Raw genomic sequence first — 23,564 nt, 5'->3', positions numbered from 1 at the left:
CATGTTTTCCTCTTCTTTCCCTACTCTGTCTAATTTAAAGTTATTCTGCTTTCTTTTAAATGCATGTACACTGTTGTTGTTTTTTTGTTTTGTTCTCTTACTTGTTTCTCTTTATATTCCGCTCAGAGTTCTGTGTTCCTCAAACACCCATCTCTTAGCTAGACCAAGGGTTTCACTTGATGTCTCCTACATTCCTCCATTTTCTTTGGCAGCTCCTTATCTTTGGAATTCATGGCCTCCAGACATCTGTGTGATCCAGTCTCTCCTGCTCTTAAAGAAGAGCCTCAAGATATATATTTTTCTCAAGGCCTTCTCTAATTTACTGCAATTTTAATTTAACACCTTTGGGTTCTCTTTCATTGACTTTTCTTACCCTCCCCCCTTATGGATTTATCTGTTTAGACTGCAAGCATGTGTGTGGGGGGGGGGTGTGTGTGTGTCTGTCTTAATAAATATATAATGGAAATAATTATAGCACCTTCTTTCTTGGGAGTTTAAGCAATTATTGTTATGTGTAGATTATGCTGGGAGGCACTGGGAGGCGATAGGTAATTGGCTCCACCCCTGAGCCATCATTTTGCATCTGATTCCGAGTCTTGGTCCTAGCCATGCTAGTAAGCCCCCCCTTTTTGTGCATGTATATGTGCGCGTAAGCACATGTGTGATTCCATCTTCTGTTCTCTCCCTAAGCTCTGCCCACCAGAGCCATAACTAGAGCTGAACCTGAGGGGCACCTGCCAACATCTATGTTAATATCTAGCATATGTATCTATGCATATTCTATAGCATATGCATCTATGCTAGTGAGCCAATATCTATGTTAAACTAGCAGAGCACAATAATCATTTCTATAAAGCCCATGGGACAGGCAATCCATGCTGTAAGAATGGATGCAACCAGCTTGTTCACATGGTGGGGTGATCAGACAAAAAGAATCAAAACAGAGAAATGTTTTATCAGGCAGCTGGAGAATATTTGTGCTCCACTGAGCCAACAATGTAGTCAAGATTTCTTCATAGCTTGTACTGGGAAATGCTAGTTTTGGCTAAATCATGCGCAAAAGCCTATTTATTTGACTTTTTCAAAGAAGTGGCTCTTCCTGAATGGAAACAAAGCGGGAATATATCAAGTAGTCAAACTTTGTTGTTGCAATTTGTTGCTAGGCAAACATTAAATGTGTTAATGATAATGAAATACCATGCTGTTGTCTTTTAAACCCATCTCATTCAGGCTATAATTAAATACAGACACCCAGCCCTGCTCGTCTCTGGAAAGGCAGGCTGGCTTTGGAGTCATTTTGGAAAGCAAAGAGAACCCCAAAAAGATGCTTATACATGAAGAGAAGCTTTAAAGCTAACAGGGCATCACTGCTGCTAACAGGCCCTGTTTGGAGTGTAATCTCACAACCCTTGCCCTTCCATGCCTCAAACCAGCAAAGGAGATTCATGCACTCAAATTGGTATACTGTGTGTATTGCTTCTTACATGGAAACCCTGGCATAAATCAGATGTGCAGCTGAATGAGAGCACAGTTTGGGTATATACAAAGTACCTAAGGGGGGGGAGGGAGGAGGAGGAGTTGTTGCTAGGCCCCTCCTTCTAAATTGCAAATACCTCTATTTGGACTTGGATTAATTTAGATGCTGATGCAGTCTTCAGTTTTGTCCCTCCCCCATGCTATATGTGGGCTGTTTGACTTGAAAAAATGATTCATTGATAATTTTTTCATATGTTTCCTTATTTATAATTTTAAAAAATGTAAATTGAAGAGTCAGGGAGAGGCAGATGGTAGACTTCTGATGAAATAGGCATTAGCCAGTCAGTGCTATGCTGCAAGCAGGCAGAACTGGTTTACCAGAGCTCAGCAAGATTGCATGTCTTGTGATGAGTGCACAAGATGTAATGAGTGCATTTCCACAGCAGCCCTATCACCGAGGATGACCCATGGTGACCCACTGCCACGCATCTCCTCCCCAATCTGTGCAGAAAATGGCAATCCAGTTCCCTACTTCTTGACATTGCTCCTTCCTACTTGATCCTTCTCAACAAGTGTCTTTCCACCACCATAGTAGCTAGCCAAAGGAAGGAGCTGCTGATCTGGTGTTTGCTGTGCTTCAGCGCCACCACTGTGGATGGCCAGAGAGTGAAATTGCAGCTTCTAGCTCATCAGTGATCACATGACACAATGGGCCAATAGGATTCCATCTGTTTCTACAAACTTGCTATCTCTACTCAGCTGCTCTCAGTCGGTCTGCTGCAGCTGCAAGCTTTGACATTGACTTGAACCACATGGGTAGCCTTCCCTACCAACAACCAATCATGTGGCTGAGCATCCATTCAGTTCAGCCTCACTAACATTTGCACTAACCAAAACGTGAAAACTGTAAATTCCTGTTTGTTCGTTCCCACCTCTTGTTTCACATATGTCTTCTTCCTGCTTGTTCTTAACCTCCCTACCGAAAACACAAGGCAGGGTTACCATTTTGTCCTGTCTTGTGATCTACTGATTGACTGCTGAATTCAGGTGCCACACAAGTGTTGGTAACTTCAGGGTACAATCCTATCCTGCACTGGAACAGGCAAGTCAAGAGGCTTGCACTGTATCCAGCGCAGGATAGGGGCCAGAATCAGCTCAGCCAGAGGCAAGGGGAAACTTTCCCCCTTACCCCTGGGCAAGGCACCCTGGCCCCTATAGGTGTTGGAGGAATCTCTTAAAACTGGTTTCCTCTTTAGGGGGGAAGCAGAGTAGCTTCAGCAGCAGACCCCCCCTCTTGCTGGGAATCAACCCAGGGAGCCTCCCACACCCGGCTGACTGCTAATCGAGAAAGACAAACAACATTGGCTGGTTGAAGTTGCAAAGGAGATTCATTTACTCAAGATTCATTAGAATTATGGTTACAGCATCTGATATGTAACCAAGTATGATCTTGCCAACTCCCAATGCTGGACTTGCGCCGGCCCATGTGCAGCTCAGGATTGCGCTGTCACTGATTTATAAGACAGCTCAGTGCAGTGATCAGGCCTGCATTGCATTTCCTGTAATTTAAAGGATGAGAGGGAGGAATAAGCATGGAGGTTGGGTTGGTGTCCTTAAGTGAACAATGCACCATTAATACTTGGCTTCAGTACAATCAATCTCCTCCACAAACAGAAAATGTGGGTAGGATGCCACTGGTGATGTTTCTGTTCACACTGGCATTGGGATATTATACAGTCTTTCTGTGCTTTGGGCTTGAAACTGTCCTGTATTGGGAGTGTGTATGTTTGCATCCATGATTGGCAGCCTAACTGGCAGAGATGTTGCTTGTGCTGGTTATGTGTTGTCTCCTGATACGGCTCAGTTGAAGATTCAGGACCTTTGTGGGATCTGCGTAAATGCTGGTTCTTGGTCACCTGTATTCCTCCTTCCAGGAATATGGAGGTCTCTGGTGTGCGCAATTGGATCTGAGCATTTGTTCGCTTCCTGTCTGTAGTACACACAACCTGAGCTGTTATGTAGTCTGTTGTTTCCTATACTTTCACTGACCACTAGAGTTCCCCATCATCACTTTGAAACTTCTTTTCAGGAATTCAGTAGTTTTCAGGTTCTTTCACTGTATGATTCTGATATTTTCTGTTTTTTTCCCCATCCAGCTCTGCTTCATCTTCTCATAATTATGACTTTTGGTTATAGAAGTATTTCTTTGCTGCTATGATAGACTTGAGCCTTCCACTCATGAGTATCTGGCAGCAGGTAAGGCCCCCAATTCCAGTGGTATGTTCTGAATTTGATGGTTGGATGGATTTCTCTGGTCCTGTACCATGTCTTTTTTCCACACATTAATTGTGTCTTATGTTCCACACCTCTTTCTTCCACCTGTGCTTAGAGAATTTCTCTTATGTTCAGATGCATCCAGTTCCAGATTTTCATGCATTACCAAAAGTCAGAAGTCTATCACTGTCTTGTAATGCATTGGATCAGCATCCTTTATTCTCAGGTGCCCTAAAGGCACAGATCATCTTCCTCTAGAATGCAGATGAATAGGACTTTCCCTATCAGCACACAAGAAACAGAAACTTTCCAGTCATTCAATGAAATGCTGTTTTCCAACTCCCTCTTTTGTTTTATTGTTGAAAGATAGTGGTAAATGAATGTTGTTTAGCAGCTAAATTTACTAACTTATTTGTTATTACAAGATGTAATAAAGTAGTCTGTGCAAACAGTGTATTTTTTCATTGGGCGCTCTTGCAGACAACTGCTGAAAAATGATATTATCAAGAATTTTTCAGCAGTTACAAGATATTATCAAGGTTACAAATGGAAAAACAAGTATGAAAAACTCTTCACTGTTAGGGCAGGGAGCAAGGGTGTTGCTTGTCATGGAACAGGGAGAAAGGAGGGTCCTCTGCACAAATGGAAGATCATGTCATCAAATCTAGGCATCAATCTACCCCTTGCCCATTGTTTGCAGAGCACCATTCCTTTTTGATTCCTTTTCAACATCACTGGGTTAATCTCATTTGGAATTGCAATTTTCTCTCCTGTGAACACCATGCCATTTTCAATGAATACAACTTTATAATTCTACACATTTTTGTTGCTTTAGGAGCCTGTTGCTTGTTTATTGGCCAACCTGCCCTTGTGTATTCTTGTCCAGTGTTGTCTGCCATTTCCACTAATATACTGGAGGTTACAGGAAAGTGTAGCATGACCATATGCGCTTGTTTTTCCAGGTCTTCCTTCTAGTTAGCATCTTTACCCTCTGCAGATCTCCTATTGATTTGAAAAATAGCATTTGAACCCTTTAGAATTAATTTGGAAAAGCCCTATGCCTTACCTGAATGTTGAGCCTCTTATGGCAGGAACCTATTCCTCCATTCTTTGTAGTGTGCCACATATACAGGCAGTACTCTATAAAAATAATGATAAATCGCTTGGGTACTGTGAGATTGCTTGGCAGCGAGAAAGGCAGGTGCTGGCACCCCAACTATTGAAGAATGTGGTGGTCTTGGATCCATTTCAACAGGCGCCCCTTCCAACATTCCTCAGGATCTGGGCCTTTGTAATAGAAAGAAAGGGGGGAAATTCCTGTCCTCCACCCCACCTATCAAGGAAAATAAGAAAAAAGACCATGGAGCACTTAGAAAAAAGGGACTTCATCCCAAGTGAACTTCTTTATCCTTCTCTATCCTATAAAATCCCAGGTATTCACATCAGAGCACTTACTTTTAACCTGCCAAGTGCTACTAAACCTTACAATTAATCCTTCGATTATGGAATGCTTTTAATGTGAAGGGGAATTTTTTTTAAATGTAAGCATTTTTATATTGCTATGAGAGAGAGAGAGAGATTTAAGAATTTAAGATTTAAGATCTATAACTTTAGGGGCAGCAGATACTAACAGACAGTGGAATACAGGCAAGGATGACTAATTCTGAAAGTGCTGTCCTTCGGCAGGGAAAATTCCCACTGTTTAATTGGGAGTTTCCCACCCAACTAACACAAGATTTGATCCAAAGTTCTGGGTCAGTCTGCACTTTACAGCACTGTTTTTCAACCTGTTAAGGGCTCCAGAACAAGATGCAGACAAGCTTCTCTGAAAAACAGCTTTCCCATTTCTACTGATCTCCTGCAACACTCCTGCAGGAGAGTGATGGGCACATCCCAACTAGGAGACAGCATTTCTAGGTACAATGAATGACTGTACTTTGGAATGGCTGATCATGGAATTGAATAGGGAGGAAGAACATAGATTGCACTATGGAAGGGGAAAATGCAACACAGCCACACCTATTTTCCTAAGTGGAAACATCTTAAAAAATGAGGGAATTGGTTAAAAGGAAATTGAAATCAAGAGAGTCAAGAGATTCAAATCTTCAAGCATCTTACAGCGGTTATAAGATGCTTGTAACGACAATCATTGAGGTTTGGCTAGAATGTGAACCATGGATTAGGAAAGGTACAAACAAGTCCAGGAGGATGCCAAGATGGCTAATGAGCAGGGTAAAGGATACTGTAAAAAGGAAGAGAGACTTGCTTAAAACCTGGAAGTGCTGCTCAGATGAGGAGAACAAACTCTGGCAAGACAAATATAAGTTGATAATAAGCTAAGCAAAAAAATAATCTGAGAATCATGTTGCTAAAAACATTACGACCAACGAGAGAGACTGTTTATTCACACCTCCTGCCCTACTTAAGTACAGGTCTGTTTCCAGGTGTCAGCACAATCCTATCCTGCACTGGAACAGGCAAGCCAGGAGGCTTATGCTGTATCCAGCGCAGGATTGTGGCCAGAAGCAGCTTAGCCAGAGGCAAGGGGAAACTTTTCCCCTTACCCCTGGGTAACGGCTGCTGATCCCTATGGGTCTCCTCAGACTTGGACCACCTGTAGAGGTGCCCCAAGTCTGAGGAGAGCGGAGCAGCTTGAAGCCACTCCATTCTCCCTGGGAATGGGGGTTGGGATCCGGCATAACTGCCAGATCCCAGCCCCACCTTCCTCTCCCTGCCTGCCTGCCCTCCCCAGCTGGGTTGATGCAAGACTCAGGGGGGAAGCTGCCACGGATTCAGCCTCCGTGTGTTGGCGCATCTCCTTGTGCTGATGCAGCTTCCTCATAAGGAGGCGCGTAAGGGACTTGTGTTGGCCCAAGGTGCAGTTAGGATTGTGCCCTTTGTGCTTAAGCCATTTCTGCCCAATATTAGATATACGCAACAGGGATCAAATGTGTACACCTGTGAGCTGGGCAGAAATGGGTTAAGTCCAGCATCACTGTTATTGGTAACAAACATGTAAAATGTGAAAACAAATGTTTTTACAGTACATCTACACTCAGAGGCCCTGAGAGGAATTTTATCTGGAACAAAGTTTTTTTTGGGCCCATTCTCTTCTCTATTAATCATTCCTCTCAGGCCCAATCTGCCCATCTCCTTTGGCTCCCAAGCACCTATTTTGACTTTAGGCCCAGGTATGATGTAACCCTTGCACCCTCCTCCCCAGGCCCTGCCTACAATACAGTACTCTATTTTGTATGGTCTTTTTTGAAAAGCAGGCTAATAGGACTTTCTGGAGTTGGCTGTTGATGCTACTGATCAGAGCCGGCCTTAGAAGCTGTGGGGCCCAATGCAAAACATTTTTGTGGTGCCCCCCAAACCACCAAACATTTTCTACAGTCTCAATGACACTTCCCAAACCTGGCAGGATTGATTATATTTCTTCTCTATCCTAGTTCACTAATTCCAAAGGCTTTCCTTTGGGCAAAAGTATAACTCTTGGATGTCCACTGGACCAAAAAAATTATGAAGGATGCTGGCATATGATGCTGCTCAGAGTGTACACCTGAGTACAGTCCTGCTCCACATCCACTCATACACAAAACGTTTTTGGGAGGCTTCATGTGAAAACGGTTGTGAAGCAACTAGTGACAATGAGGACTTACACGTAATTTTAGTGCTGCTGCTCATTTAAGTGGCATTGGAGTGAAAGGTGAGGGTACTCTGCCCCCTTGTGGAAACAAACTATACTATGTAACAAAATTTGAACAATTTCATGTTTATCTAAATTTTGATGTTTATTAATTTTGGTGCAAGGATTTCAAAAATGCCACTGTGTTTGGCACAGCATCAATAGTTTAGCCACAATTTACTCTATGCAGTTGTATTAGTCAACATGTATTACAAAACATTAGGCAATTGGATAGGTGACACAAAATTTAAGATAACTAAAAAGTTTATATATATAAATCCCTAAGATTAGAATCAGCGCCTCTGAATTATATACAAAACATTAAAAATTCAACATAAACTATTTTTGTTTTACAGCGTTATCTAATATTCACATTTCACCTATACTGCAAATATGCTGTCCTGAGTCCTTAGAAGGGGCAAAGAAAAGTGTGATTAATCACAATCAGGCCAAAGCATTATGTTCCTCTCAACTTGCTCATCTAAGTGGAATGAGGCATATTTGCCTACTTGTGAGTAAATGCACGCGTGCTGCTCAATTACTATTTCCATAGAGCTCAATACATTTTCCTTGTCAGCTATCAGCTTGTCAGTTTCAGTTTCACTCAAGTCCTGACTCATTGGTGGGTAGTGACCCACAGTTTGGGAAACAGTGTTTTAGAATTTTTTGTTATTAGTTTTACTACAGAAATTGCCTCTAATTTATTCACTGCCAATATTCAGCTTAGGGTACGATTTCTTTGCCTGGTCACGGCCTCTATTCGGTGTCGCAGTATTTCTGCCCAGTCTTCATCTTTTTTCAGCTTGCTGGATCTGGTCTCCATCTCTTTCAGAGCACTTATCTCAGCTGAGGCTTCCAGGGTGAGGCCAGCTTTAAGAACAGCAGCGCTGAACTTGACTGAGGAAGCAGGAGCCAAGGAGCACCTGGCCCTGGGGTGAAAGAAAAGAGATATTTGGGACATCTCTGAAACAAAGCAATCTCAGAAATATGAAAGGGAAGTTCCTGATTGAAGCAGGTTTTGGCCCACAAAAGCTTCTGCCACAATAAATGTGTCTATCTTGAAGGTCTTTGTTGTCCTTGAACAGACATGGCACTACCACACAGAAACACCCAGAGAAACCTATGTGCAGCTTGCCATATTTTGCAGGTGCTTTCAGCCCCACTTTTTTTAAAAAAATAGTTTGTTATATAAGCTGTAAGCCAGCAGCATTGCTGGGCTGGCTGGCAGCCAGCGCGGAGCTTAGAAATTTGGCCTAGAGACTCAGCATTCCAGAAGTCTGGGGGTGACGTGATGACATCACGTCATCGTGTCACACCCCCCAAGTGATTTTAGAGAGCCCCAATTTGGAGCCAATGAGAGGCAAGGGTGGATGGAGGACACTTCCACAGAGAAACATCCAAACACAGAGCTGCGCTTGCCACTCCAAGCCTCATCTTCAACAACATGAGGAGGGCCAAAGACTCAAGCGCCCCACCCTTGTGATGCCACTGCTGTAAAGCCACTTTGAGAACTGTTGGTCAGTAGGCACGAAATAAATATTTTGGATAAAGGCACACAGCATCCTGTATAGCCTTGGTTAATCCTGTGTTGACCCCATTTACTGTTCAGGGTGCTATGCAACACCACAGAGTCCCCATACTTGGTCTCCAAACCAAAAGTGACAGGAGAGCCCAATAGTTTGGACTTCAGTTTGTCCCATTAGCTGGAGCCCAGTGTTGATGGGTGAGTGGCCTAAGTACTATATATTTTACATAAGCAACTTGCACACTGTAGCTTATAATCACATCTTGCAAATATGGCAATTTTCTATGTGGAACTCCTTACATGCTTGGCCGGCAGCTGGGGTGATTGTAATGGCAGCAAACAGCAACAGCTGTATGGGGGCACAAGAGGTAGTGGTTATCCTCCCAGCAATGTCTCATGGTCTGAATAATTTCTTCCTCTGAGACTGAGCAAGATGTCAACTCTTTAGATAACTGCAGTTGCAAAAAGAAAATGGAGACATCATCCAAGCAGTCAGGATTATTTCAGATTTATATAAAACTATTTCAGTTATAGGTAGATTATTCCTTCTTCCCACTTGTTTTCTAATACTCTTCCAAAGGATGCATGAGGCAGCAGGCACGAGTTCTTCTCAGGTACTTTAGGGCAGGGGTCTCCTCTATCCGGCCCACAGTCAGTCTCTGATCCCCTGAGAGCCTCTGGCCCAGTTGACCAAACACAACCAGAGTCATAGTTGTGGGATGGGGGAATGGGGGTCCATTTAAGTGTGTGTGCTTTATTTCTTGGGCTGTGTTGGTGCTTGGAGAAATCGCCCATTCACTCATTCATTTCAGTCATTCATCAAAGTTCCATCTCTAATGTATTTATTTAAATTTTAGATTTCATTTTTTTCCCCAGCCCCGGCTTAAAAGTTTGGAGACCCCTGCTTTAGGGTATGAGATTCACCAAAGGTTATGCTAGTTGCAATCCTATATGCATTTACCTGTGAGTAAGTGCAATGGAGCACAATGGAACCTGAGTAGTCATGTGTAGGATTGTGCTTTTCACTGAACTTCATGCCAAGTACCCTGCTCTCTCCACTACACCACACTTGAACATTTATCTCTTCTTTAACGTTTGCCACTCATAGTACCCAACATTTACAAACATTATCATGTTAATATTCATAGCAATGTCAGTAGAGAAGGAGGGGACAGATTATCCCCTTGGTTAATAGTCTTGGTTAATGGCAAAGAATAACAAATTCTATCAAGAACAAAAATGGGGATATAATGATTAGAGTTTGGGATAAATACAACAAGGTCAGTTAGTCCATGGAGGAAGTGTTTAGTCCTGAATTGCAGACTATAAGAACACAAGAAAATGTTGATATTTGGCTGCAAAACAAAAAAAGTATTTCAAAGTATCAGTTTTTTCAACAACAATGAATAGTTACATTGAATAATTCTGAGATTTTACATTGAGATTTTAATTTTGCAACGAAAGGACTGACTCACGAATTGTGATGGGGTGGTTTTGAGAGGTGGCGACAACTCAAAGAAATGTTCAAAAATCTTTCCTTATGAATATATCAGTTGAATTAAACAAACCTTCTTTTGCAGTTCTTCTGGGAGTTTGACTTTCTTTGTAGTATAAAATTCTTCCATCAGACTTTTGATCAAATTACTATCTGAGCCAGAGATTAGCCAAAAGATCCTCTCCATATTGTAAGGTTCCTACAGAAGAAAAAGGTGACACACCACACATAAGCCATTTTCCACTGGGAAGCTTATATTCATAAGGGACACCCATAGTATGAGATACGGGAAAGAGAAAAGAGAACAGACTGTTCTCATGCATAATATCAAAAGGGACTACACTGTAGAAATCCCACATTGATGAATTTTAATTCATCATTTGACCCACTTTAAGGGTCAAAATAAATTTTATACAAAAGGCTCAGTGGATTTGTTTAAAAAAATGTGGAAGTACATGAAATGGAGCAGCAGGGACTTGAGAGCTGGAGGAATGTAGGACTTCATTCCCACTGTGGTTTAGCTCCCAACACCTCCCCCCCCCCCCCGTTTTAAATAGACAAAAAGCTTCAATTGAAAGCCAAAATGAACCAAACCACAGTGGGGGCAAAGTCCTAATGGCCCCCAGTACCCCCCCCACTGCAGTCCCACTCCAATCTGTGCCCTCCCTGGGTGCTATTTAATAAACACAGACACACACACCCCCAGGCCTCATTCTGCATTTTGTGCAATGTCTAGTTCGGGCCTAAATGATTGGTAAGTAACCCAGCACTCTGTCTTGGATCACTTCAGTCAACCAAACACAACTTGGACCTGATCCAGGCAACAGGAAAATAAGAGGATGCAACAGCCATTTTATCAGGGAGCTTACAAAGAAACAATTACAGCTGATTCTGACCTTGTCTACCTTTGCAGGGCACAGGAGGAAAAAGATTGCTTTGACCAGTTCCCACAGCATTTCTAGGGGTCTGAAAGCACCTTCTATACTGCTCCAATTCATTATAGGAGAAAATATGCAGGCTGCCTCATAGCCACTAGAAGAGAACAACAGGCTGCCTTCTCCCAGTGGCCAAGAAAAATGGTGGAAACGTATTGGTTCTTACATTTGCCTAGAAGGTGTCAGAAGAACCAATAGCTGTCAGTTCTCTCTTTGCTGCTGAAATTCAATGGAGACAAATATAAAGTTCTGCATGTGAGAACAAAAAAATCAGTGCTACAAATACAAGATGGGGAAAACCTGGTTTGGCAGTAAAAAAAGATATAGATGTCAGTGGACCACAAGTTGAGCATGTGCCAGCAGTGTGATGCAGCTACATGAAAAAGAAAAGACATTGCTGGGCTGCATTCACTGAGGTATGGATTCAGACCATCAGAAATAGTAATTATGCTCTATTCTACAGTACTCAAATTCACTTGGAATACTGCATTCAGTTTTGGGCACCACATCTTAAGGACACTGGTAAATTGGAGTAAATTGAAATGGAGAGTTGTACTTCTCTTTGCAAACTGGTGGTAAAGTGATATATGTCTAATAACAGAGTTTAGGAAACCATGATGAACTGGATCACAAATTTCTAAATTTCAGATGGAAGCCTGGGCTTCTCTGATTAACCAAGTGCTTACCAGAATATCCATTGCCGAAGCTGGTGTTGACTTCACACTCCCAGACAATGAGAAATCTCCATGCTGAATAGCTCTGTGTACAATATTGTTGTCATTTACTGCAGCCACAAGCTCAATGGGGAGCCCCATCTTCTTTGCAATATATCCAGCTAGACCACCAAAGAACAGCAAATCATATTTTACTGCACACAAATCTGCTTGCCTAAAGTAGACAAATCAGTGACTTTTTGTTGTTGCGATGCAGTAACTTCAGTGAAGATTAAAACCATTTGCACATTTGAGGGGGATACCTGACCAATAAGCAGGGGACGCCTGTATATGATTACAGACAGTTTTTGCATCACCAAATAACTCCCAACCATTGTCCTAAAGCATGTCAATCAGAGATTAATGGCCCAATCTTATGCTGGGCCGGAGCACGTGATGCAGGGTTGCCAACTCAGTGTCCACTGCATCCTGGGCGCTGATCAGGCTAACCCAGAAAGGTAAGAAATTAAAACTATGCCTTACCTTTCCAGTCACTGCATGGTTCCCCACATGGGGACCTCTGTAGCTGACACAGCAATGAGGAGCCTGCCAGTGGCATGTTCAGGCCAGGTGAGGGCCTGTGCCTTGATCTGCTCCATCCCAACTCTGATCCACCCCTAGTCCTGGCCCCTTTACCAGCAGAAACCTGCTGGTAGCCAGTCTACACCCTGCCGCTGGCAGTGCATGGTTTTCCAGCCCTTGCACTGGTGGCAGCGCTGCACAGACCAGAACAGGGCCTGCTGCAATGGTGGACCTTGCAATATGTTTGCATGAGTTATACAAATTGTCATACTCTCTTTTTGTCGCAGGAACTGGGTTGTTATGGTGCAAATATTGGATATTTTACACAGTGGAGTACACTGCATTGTACTCCATTGTGGATACTGTGGGTAGTTCCAGTTTCTATGTTCCACATCTATAACAAGTAACACAGTTCAGAACATCCTTTTGGGTTTCAGTGGGAATTTTCAATAAAATCAAAAAGTAGGACAGACTCTGCAAGAGAATTCAGTTCCCACTTCGGCACCGAAATAAAATTTCATGTTTAAATGCTGCTCATCGTGCACCTTTGGCATGATATTCAGCAAGGTCAGGATTCACAGCCCGATACAATGTAAATCCTACTGGTGTGGGCTCTGCTGCATCTCTCAGGGGATTTTTGACTGATAGAGATCTCCTCAAGGTCATGTGACATTTGTTTCATTGCCTCTTGGTAAACCCCAGGAGCCACAACAGGTCAAATCAGACCTGTACCAGTTCTATAGCTGGCACAAGTCCAGGTTGATCTGTGCAGGCAGATCAGGCACAGGAAGGGGGTTTGGATATGGCTGTGCTAGTGCTGCCATTCATGCCTCCTCCCAGGCCCGATCCACCCACCCCACCCTGTTACCCCTCCCCCTGCCTGGTTCCAGCCCCACCCTGCCCTCCCCACACATTATCACTGGAATTACTTGGCCTGGAAAGCCTGCAGATGACTACCAGCAGGTGCAGGAAAGCTCTGGCCTTCCCGCTGGTGCACTGGCTGTCTGCGCTGTTGCAAATGAACAGTGCAGCGTTTCAGCAGCACTGGGCCATCAGTGGGATCAAATCCCTTTTAATAGCCCAGCTTGCACTGGGGTGACTGTGCTATCCAATTCATCCTTGAAAGTATTTTGTCAGGTTTCACCAACCTGTAAGATTTCCTCCTGCTCCTGTTGGCACAATAATTTCTACGACTGGTAATGGAGGAGCATCCATGGATGGAGCACACTGGAAGTAGGCATAGAAATAATGGGCCATCTGCACCAGAATCCTGGACCAGTTGATTGAATTCAAGCTCATCAGTTTGTGCCTTCTAGAAAAATCCTCATCAGCAAACAATTCTTTGATTGGCTTATCGATTTCATCACTATTTCCCTCAGCTTGAAAAAGATGGGAAAGGAACATGATATGTTAATTGTGTTTGCACAGAAGCACAGCTGGCCCTGCTTCTTGGTTGCCACCCCCAGAAGGTAGGATATGAAAGGAGGATATGAAGGTGTTACGTGAAAATCCCCTTTTTCCTTAGTTGTAATTTTATATCTGGTTGCAGGCCAAACTTCTCACAGGCCAAACTTCCAAAAACTCTGGTCAAGCTACAAGCTCATGGCATTGTATTGTTTTAATCCAATCACTGTTTATGCAAACGCATTAAACCTCAGCACACAGGTCACAATCAGGTCAAGCCACAAGCTCATGGTTACAACATCCACCTCTCTAGGAGGAAGTCTTGCGTAGTAAATCATTGTTTAAGTGTCTCCTACATTACTGTATTCATTGTATTGTTTTAACTCAATCACTGCTTAAGTACTCTATGCAAATTTGAACTGCTTTCCTGGTTAATGTATTCATTGTGTAAGTTTCTCCAGCTAGGAAGACAGTCATTTGACTTTATTGAATTTTGCTGATAATCCTTTCAATGTTTTACATATTCCAAGTACCCCACTGTGTGTAGTAAGCAAGCACATCCAGGTCAGCTCTAGATCACATCCAGGTCAGCTTTGGTCACATCCAGGTCATCTAGGTCATCTCCAGGTCAGCAAAAACCCTTTTGAAGAGAGGGCTGGATGCCACAAGCTCTCTCTCTGGGCTCCCCCTCCAAGGACACAACACATCTGTGTTGTGAGGGTCCTCCATAGGACTCTCCCCCCCCCCCCCATCCAACTGCTCTACAAGTCAGGTAACTATCTTGTGTCTGGGACTTTTTCCTTTCTTCCCCCCCCCTTTTTCTCCCCTTCTCTCCCCATCTTTAGTTAGCAACTGGGTTTGGCAGACCAGAGACCCCTAAAATCCTTCCCTACAACCGTTCCCTTTCTAATTTCCTCGGATGCACCAAATACTTTTCACATGCAACCACCATAAAGCTAGGTAAACTAGATGCAAGTACTAGGACTAAGACTTATCATTTTTCATGTGCATTATGTTTACCTGTGTGTTTTTGTAATAAAAATATAATCTTTTATTAAAAGTTATCTTTCTCTCAGTCTCCTCCTTAAGCTAAAAGGGAATTTCTCTGCATTACGCCGTCTTGTTATCCTGCCTATGGTCCTGAAGTTTCCAGTAAGGGCAGTGTACTAATTCCCCTGTGCAAAACAGCCCTTTTTGGTAACAAAGGTAGGATATGAAGGGAGAAGTAATTATGGCAAAAGGAGCTTTGGTCAGTCTTATCTCTCTTTCTCAAAGTGAACTAGTCTTCTGAGAACCATTCTCCCAAAATAACTCTCCCTGTCACAGGTGCAAAGCACAGTGCAATACTGTACAAAAGTTTGGCATTTCCCAACACAAAATTCTCTCTCCCCTGGCAGCCATTCTGCAATATTGTCTACATCAGTGTTTCTCAAACTGTGGGTCGAGACCCACTAAGTGGGTCGGGAGCCAATTTCAGGTGGGTCCCCACTCATTTCAATATTTTATTTTATTTTTAATATATTAGACTTGATGCTACCATGTATGTGACTGCATCTGGGGAAATTTTACAGCTCTGTACTTTAAACAGGCTACTGTGTATATACTTTTAACAATGACAGTAAATGGGACTTACTCCTGGGTAAGCATGGGTAGGATTGCAGCCTAGGATTGTTAAAAATTTTCCTGCTCAATAATGCTACTTCTGGTCATGACATCACTTCCAATGAGTCCTGACAGATTCTCATTCTAAAAAAGTGGGTCCCAGTGCTAAACATCTGAGAACCATTGGTGTACATTATACCTTGAACTTGTGTACACGCGTAATTAAGAGATGGGGTTCTGAGATTAGTTATGTTCAATGTACATCACAATAAAGCTTGAATAAAACCCAAACCTCTGGCATTTGCCTGTTCTCTGACATCACAAACCAGTCAGAGTCGGCCCATCCATGAGGCCAACTGAAGTAGTCACCTCATGCAGTGACGGATCTCCCCTTGAGGCGCCCTGGGACAAAACTCCATGAAGCTACTCCCCACCCCCATTCACCTGGACCAACAGAGTCTCACGCAACTCCAATGGGAGAAGCTGTCTGAGGCTTCCCCGTGGTCTTAAACTGTGCTTCTGGAAAACCAGAAGCAAAGTTTCCAACTGCATTGGAATCCTCATTAAGGCTTCCTGCACGGTCCTGGAGGCATGCAAGTTCCATGCCCAGGGCATTTCCCCCATTCAGCTGCGGAGGTTCACTGCTGACCTCAGGCACCAGATTGGTGGGCAGCACCCACATCTTTCTGCCAACTTGCCTCCACCGCACCTCTTCTCCTTCCACTCCCTGGATTGGAAAAGGAAGAGGAAGACAGAGAGGAAGAGGAAATGTGAAGTGTTTATTACTGAGCTAGGACATTAGAGAGTGGGAGGAGCAGAGGCTGGCACAACATTGGGTTAGGGGGCCCACATTTGTCCACCAGGCACCAGGAGGTCTTGAGCCAGCCCTGCTGTCTCTAGTTCCAGTAATGGTATATTAACATGGGTAATGGCAAGGTCTCAGGTGAGAAGGTCTGGGTAAGAGGCACACTGAATAATTCAATTGGATTAGAAGCCTAAAACTAAAGGACCAGCTGAGTTCATTCAGAAATGCTCAATGGGACAATGTCCCATTGCTCACAATGCTGAGATGCTAAGCATGTCCCATTGCTCTCAGTGTCACAATGCTCCAGGGACAACAGAAGACACAATTGGCAGAATGCCCCTTCTTATAACTCTTAAAAGCACAGTAGAACCTGTTGGGGTGTAGCTTCTAAATTATTTTGCAAATGTAAAAAGCAAACAAACTTGCCAATTCTGGTTGTAACCTGGGACACACTCCTCATAAGATACAAAATATAAGAACAAGTTAAGGCTATATTCTGGGGAGGAAGAACACATAAGGCCCGAAGACAGGGCCACCAAGTCCCTCATTGTTTGGCGGTCCAGGGTGGCTTAAAGGAATGGATGGAAAATTGTACAAATTTGGTAGGTTCTCATAATTCAAAACTTCCCAGCAAATTCAGATCAACCTAAACCCGGAAACCCTCTAAAAGAGAAGACTGATCAGTTCCTTACCAAGAAACACATGGACATTCTCTTCTATTACTGTGGTCATCTGTAGTTCTTGCACTTGGCTGCAGAGGCCATGGGGCAACAGAACAAATATGTCCATGTTCTTCTCACCCCGGACACTTTCAATGGCTGCACTTCCAGTATCTCCTGAAGTCCCTGTGTGAAAAGTATGGAGGATAATACACACATTAAAAGATTTATTGGAAGTCTAAAGGATCAGCATTCAAGGATGTACCTTCTATGTCAGTGTTTCCCAAACTGTGGGTCATGTAATCACCACATGTGGTGGCAGAAGAACGTATTGGGTGTTTGACACAACTGCTGATATTAACATAATTTTAATCTGTTTGTGATGGAAGACTGAAACCACAACTGAGGGCTAGGACTTATCGGGGTAATAGGAAACTTGAGAATGAACCAACAGGAGGCACTCAATATAACAAATCATTTTCTGGCAGGATCACATCACTAAAAATAAACCAGAACTCATACAGATCTACTCATTGGTTGTAGCTGCAAACATACCCACTAGAATGGTGACATGTTTTTTCTTCTTCTTCAGAAAGTATTGTAGGAACTGGCCTGTACAGGACAAGGAGAGATCTTTAAAAGCATATGTCACACCATGCCAAAGTTCCAGAACATTCAAGTCATTCTTCAGCCTTGACAGGTGAACAACATCTTTGTGCCTGAACCTGCTGAGTGCTCTGTCAATGAGGCCTAGAAGAAGTAAAAGTCAAAGGACACAATCAGCCTGGGACACTCATTTGCCATTTTCTGCTCATTAGTCTTATTAATACAGTGGTAGACTTGGATTTTAATGGAAGGCTACATGCCCAACCAATGTAAACATTACAAGGGCTTCTCATCATCACGGCTCTCTAATACTTATCCAAATGTGCACACTGCATATATATCATATGTCTGTGTCAGGTTCTATGAAGATGATCAATTCAGGGTGTCTTCTGATCCAGCTGTTGCCAGCTTACAGTGTAAGCTTATGCATGTCTACTCAGAAGTAAATCTCACTGAATTTATTTTTTAAAATTTTTTTATTAATTTTTTTTAATTTTTCCAAAAACAAAATAACAAAAACACACAACACATAATATAATACATACAATACATAAACACTCCATATAACATAAATCTCCAATAACATTGTCTCTTCCAATTGTTTGTTTTGTCCTGTCTCCAGTGTTTTGGATTTATCTTCCATTTCTTTGCTCTTTTGTTGATCCTCTCCTGTTTGTTGCGTATTAGACTCATTTGTCTGTTGAATTAAGATTTCCAGGCTAATTTGGATTTGTAAATATCGATTTGCTTGTTGCTTTCCCAGTTCTAATACTTTTTCCATAATCCTTTGTTTTTTCTCATGTGATTCGGATATAACATCTTTAAGTTGCATACTAAGATCATTTAGTTGTGTAGTTAACGCATCCAAACTAGCTTGAACCCACAGATATTGATTTGTTTGTTGCTGTTCCATCACCAGTAATTTCTCTATATTGCCTTGTATTATCTGCTTCCATTCTTTCCCTTTCGGTTCCTCTTGTGTTAGTTTTCCCAAGCTGGACTCCGGGGCAGAAGAGCTCCTAACTTTCGCTCCTTTTCCTGTCATCCTTTTTCTTCCTTCTTATTTCTTATTTCTTCTTACTTCACTTGTCAAGTCCTGTTCTTGTCCTTGTAGTATCTTTTTTAGTCCACTAGATGTCCCTGATGTTCTTATTTCTGTTTATATCTTATTTCTGTTATTTATATTTGTTTCTATGTCAACCGCATTCCTTTCCAGAAGATAATCAAAGGAATGTAAACAATCAATCACTTTTCTAAAACAAAAAAAATGCAGGTCTCCAGCCGCTCTCCACAGGCACTCCACAAGCTCTCAACAGGAAAACGAAACTGAACACTCCACAACAATAATTGTATTCCAAGACGGTTAATTCCAACAAATTTTAGATTTATAAAGTTAGAGTTATGCATTCATATTTCCATAACAAGCTCGGCAGATCCCCTCCAAAGCTTCTTCTCACATCAACAAACAAATACACAGAGAAAGCCTCCCCCTCCTTTCTCTTCTCCCAGGAGGGGGAAAGCCTGCCCCTCCTTCTCCTTCTCTCCGGCAAAAGCTTAATCATGCAGTCAATTAGTCAATTAACGCCAGACACACACAATGGAACAACACTCACTTGCTTCTTTCAGCTTCCTTCCCTGCTTGGAGCCTTCGGCTTAATTTCAACATTGAATCCTCACCATCACCGACATCGATGGCTGGGTTCCCTTGGAGAAAAAACAGTCCCTGGCTGGACACTTCTCCGAAACCGTACACCATCTGTAGGATCGAGGCCTCTCCTGGCCACTGATCCTCGGATCTCATTAGACCCGCGATTCTGGGAAGAAATAGCATGTTTTCCAAGAGCTTTCCAGGAGCTCAGAAAAACACAGCTACTCCGCTACCTCAGGCCCTGCCCCCCTCCAATCTCACTGGATTTAATGGGACTTACTCCCAGGTAAGCCTGGGATTGCAGCCTCAATGCAGCAAGAAGAACATTTCTCTGTGGTGTTTAGACATATATTCACCCTCCAATAATTTCAAACAGGAATTACCCTGTTAATAATAATAATAATAATAATAATAATAATAATAATAATAATAATAATAATAATATTATTATTATTATTATTATTATTATTATTATTACACCTGGCTGGGACACGGGCTCCATGTTATAGCATCATCAGAACCATATATCACAATTACCTATGCTGGAATTTGCCCTTCCTGCTGACATTCTAGATCAAAAATTTCTCATCAGGCAGGGACCTTTTTTGTTTGTTTGTTTTTACATCTTATAGTACTTTGTAAAGTATCATGTAGATACAGATAATGTGATATATAAATAATGTAAATGAAAATTAAATAACCAGTTGTGTACATCAGCAGAAAACAAGTTGCATTGCATTATAAGTTTCAAATTGAAAGCAAACGAGGAAATTTTTCAGAAATTTTATCCAAAATATTGGAATCATTTAAAAAAAGTTCAGATCTTGATTAAATTTACCATTCAGCTCTGCTTTTGGAATGAGTTCAGGAGAGATGAAGATGGAGCACAATTCTTCCACCAGTTCTGGGTAAGAGAAGGTGCTCCATTTTTGAAGTGTGGCATAATCCAGGACTGGGATTTTCTCAGGCATGAAAAGGCCGCCATCTGCCGCATACCCAGAAAAGAGAGCACCTTCAAAATCTACACTTTCAGCTCCGCCTCGAGTACTGATGTACCTCATACTTTCTTCCCCACTTTCTGCAACACAAATATAGCAGTCGTTACAACAAGTTACCTGCAGTTCTGAGGACTGGAAACTACAGGTATATCACATGACAAAACCGAAATATTGTAGTTAGTGTTTTGCTTTCCACAGACAAATCTTAGTAATAGCTGGACAGGAAACCAGATTTGACAACTATAAGTTGCCACTATAAGTTGTCAAATGAGGCTGTCAATGGTTAGCTCTTATTCCTCTTTTGCAAAGTGGAGAAAAATAGCCCACCACTCACACCTACACGGCTGTCCTTTCCACCTTACCTTCTCATAGGTTCTTACCCATTTGTTCTATCTGCAACTCCCAACATTAGAACTTTGAATTTCTGTTTGCGACTTGCAGAGTGGCAGCCTAGTAATTTCCTCACCTGAGCTACTGTTCTCAAGAAAAAGGCTCTATGTGCAGTAGCCATCATTGCATTGAGAAGGCATGCTGCACACTGGATGGATTTATACACATTTACAGACTGCCAGAGCACTCAAGGTGGTTTATGGTTTAAAACAAAACGGTTTACAATCCATTTACAATCTTGACACAGGAGGAACAGGAAGGGAACAGGACAATAAGCAGCTGCATTTATGGACTCTTCATACTATTACCAAATGAGTTGGGTGGGATGGTCACCCTGAGACAATTGGGTTAGGTGGCAGTTGATCCCAGCAAGGTCAGTGGAGGATACCTTGATGCCACACCTCTCCCTCAGATGCAGCAAGGCACAGTGGTGGAATATTTTAAAAGCATATCATTTTAAACAGGCTAATCAGAATTCTGCACTGCATGATACTGAATGTTTGCAAATCTGAATCTTCAAGCCAGGCCTGAGGAGAGGGAAGCAGGGGGAGAAATCTCAGGACCCAGGCTTCTGAGGGGCCCAGGCCATGACAAAACAAATTTATCATAAAATAAATTGGGGTACCTCAATCTCAGCCTATCCAGGGCTGCATTTCCACAACAGCTTTATTCCACTTTCAATGCACTTGTATTACTCCAATACGTTCTGGAGACTATGGTTTGTTAAAGGTAGCTCTAACAGCTCTCCAATTCCAACAATCTACAATCCCCTCAGAATGCAAGTGGATTAAGACTGTAGTGGAAATGCAGCCCAAGTCTTCTCCATAAGCACCAATATGTATTAGTACAATGCAAACCAGTGGTGGACCTCCCATTCATTTGACAGGGCAAATGCCCCAGGTACAAGCCTTTAGGACCCCAAAAAGCCTCTCTGAGGCTCCTGACAGGGTTGGAAACGGTGCTTCCAGTTTTCCGGAAGCACAGTTTAAAGCGTCAGGGAAGCCTCAGGAAGCTTCCCTAACGCAGCCTGGGGTCGCGCAAGGCTTCGTAAGCTTCAGGTAAGTGGGGGGCAATTTGTGCACGAGGGGCAGCAATATTCCACGTGGGGCACCATCACGGACCTTTGCCCTGAAGCGCAGGGCTGGGGAGGGCTGGGATACAAACATAGGAAAGTGAAGCTTACACTTGCAGACCAGAACTACTAGGCCCCAGCAGTAGGTCACCCAATTCAATTTACAGAATTCCCAGTTGCCAAAGGTAAGTTCCACTCCTTCTGTTTTAGTGTGTGTCTAGAACACACAGCATTGGATCAAGTCTACATGTGTTTTGGCATTGTTTGAAGGTGAAATTAGCAGTATGGAGCACAAATATAAGTCTGAAGCACAGAAAAGAAAAAAGATTTTTAAAAAAGGCCAGACAAGTTTATTTCACCTGGACTTTGTTTCAAAATCATTACATAGTACTGAGGGAGACAGTGGTGTACTGTCATAGTACTGAGAGGGGGCAAAGGATGCAAATGCCACGGGCACCAACCTTGGGGGGGTGACACACTGCCATCCATTCCCCCCAGCAGCACCCCCTGCGACACTCAGTCAGCAAGCCAATATCGGCGCACTGATCTGAGGGCGACCTCCAAAGAACTGCCCCCCAGTTACTTCTGGGTTGAGAGACCAGATGTGACGTGACAAACACCAGTAAGAGGCTCAGGGTGGACAGAAGGGCTTTTTAAAGTATGTGAAAAGCATGCTTTGGAGCTTTGCCCACCAAGCTAAGCCACCTGCCGATGTTTGTCACATCACCTCACTTGACTCACTACCGGGCAGCAGATGTTCAGGGGTCCCTCAAGCACCACCATGCACCACCTCAAGTACCACTGGTGGTATCCATACCACTGGCTGAGGAACTCTGCTATAAACAGTCATTCTGAAGGTTGCAGAGGCTGTGGGTGGGTGCACATGGTCCATGCGGGTCTGAGAATACCCTCTGTAGGTGGAGGGGACAAGTGAGGGGGAGACACGGGGGGTGCATGGATCCACTCAGCAGTAAACTGAAACCGTGGATACAGGATCTGCTGATACAGGGCCCCCCTGTATATAAGATTAAAACTCTCAATGAAAAACTTGTCTTAAAATGTAGTAACATCTGGTTTGCAGGAGAGTTTAGGAAGGGGGGCAATCAGACATCTTGCCCTGGGTGGGCCCAATGCCATCTCTTAGCAGCCCTGCTTCAAGCTAAGACCTGCCTGGCAGTGCAGCTGTGTGATGTGCATCCAGTTCTGAACCAGGGGGTGCCAACTCCAGTGCGAATAATTACTAGTTCCTAGGCTCAGACCTGCACCTCCCGCTCCACAGAGCTTCCTCCACATTCGTTTCTGATGGGGACAGAAATGCACTCTGTACCTGCTCAGGGGCACTCTCACCTATTCTTACAGCATGCCAGGATTTAGCCCTGAGGGAGAAAAGAACGGAGCGCTGGTGAGGCCAACTAAGGCGGGCTTGGAGAGAGCAGGTGCCACCCAAAGCAGGCTGGCTGCGGGAACTGTGCCTCCAACGCGCCCCCGGCCGTGCCCACCATTACCAGCTGCTGCCGCTGCTCACGGAAACGGAGCCCTCCCTTCCCAGGGCAGCTCTCCCTTGGCACCCCGTCGCTTCCGGAGAGACGTCCGCGCAGGAGGGAGTCACCGATTGGCGGCCAGCGAGCAGAGACGCCTCCGCCCCTCCCGCCCCGCTGCTGCGGGGGGGGGGCGCCTGAGCCCCGCTCTCGCCTCCCGGGCTGGCTGCTCGGTGCATGTGGCGCTCGAGCCCCGCAGCCCTGCTCGGTGGGC

The 23,564-nt window shown here is 43.5% G+C and overlaps 1 protein-coding gene across 6 annotated transcripts; it reads right to left on the bottom strand.

Moving 5' to 3' along the window:
- Nucleotides 1–7,525: 7,525 nt before the first annotated feature.
- THNSL2 (threonine synthase like 2) lies at nt 7,526–23,500 on the bottom strand. 6 transcript variants are annotated; one of them, XM_066628694.1, is made up of 9 exons: nt 23,160–23,500; nt 20,191–20,430; nt 17,654–17,848; nt 17,132–17,284; nt 13,777–14,007; nt 12,080–12,228; nt 10,532–10,657; nt 9,264–9,415; nt 7,526–8,367 (listed from the first exon to the last, which is right to left on the bottom strand). In XM_066628694.1, the coding sequence occupies exons 2-9, from the start codon at nt 20,411–20,413 to the stop codon at nt 8,157–8,159; spliced, it is 1,440 nt and encodes a 479-aa protein (XP_066484791.1). In that variant the 5' UTR covers nt 20,414–20,430; nt 23,160–23,500; the 3' UTR covers nt 7,526–8,156. The 6 variants fall into 6 exon arrangements, with proteins under 6 accessions (XP_066484791.1, XP_066484792.1, XP_066484793.1 ...); XM_066628695.1 differs by having other exon boundaries at nt 23,318–23,500; XM_066628696.1 differs by having other exon boundaries at nt 17,654–17,710; nt 23,160–23,499.
- Between the last annotated feature and the right edge of the window lie 64 nt (nt 23,501–23,564).

The sequence above is a fragment of the Tiliqua scincoides genome, chromosome 5 (assembly GCF_035046505.1).
Source record: "Tiliqua scincoides isolate rTilSci1 chromosome 5, rTilSci1.hap2, whole genome shotgun sequence".
Classification (NCBI taxonomy): domain Eukaryota; kingdom Metazoa; phylum Chordata; class Lepidosauria; order Squamata; family Scincidae; genus Tiliqua; species Tiliqua scincoides.
The sequence above is the reverse complement of the archived record's forward strand: the minus strand, read 5'-3'. Positions and strand labels throughout refer to the sequence as shown.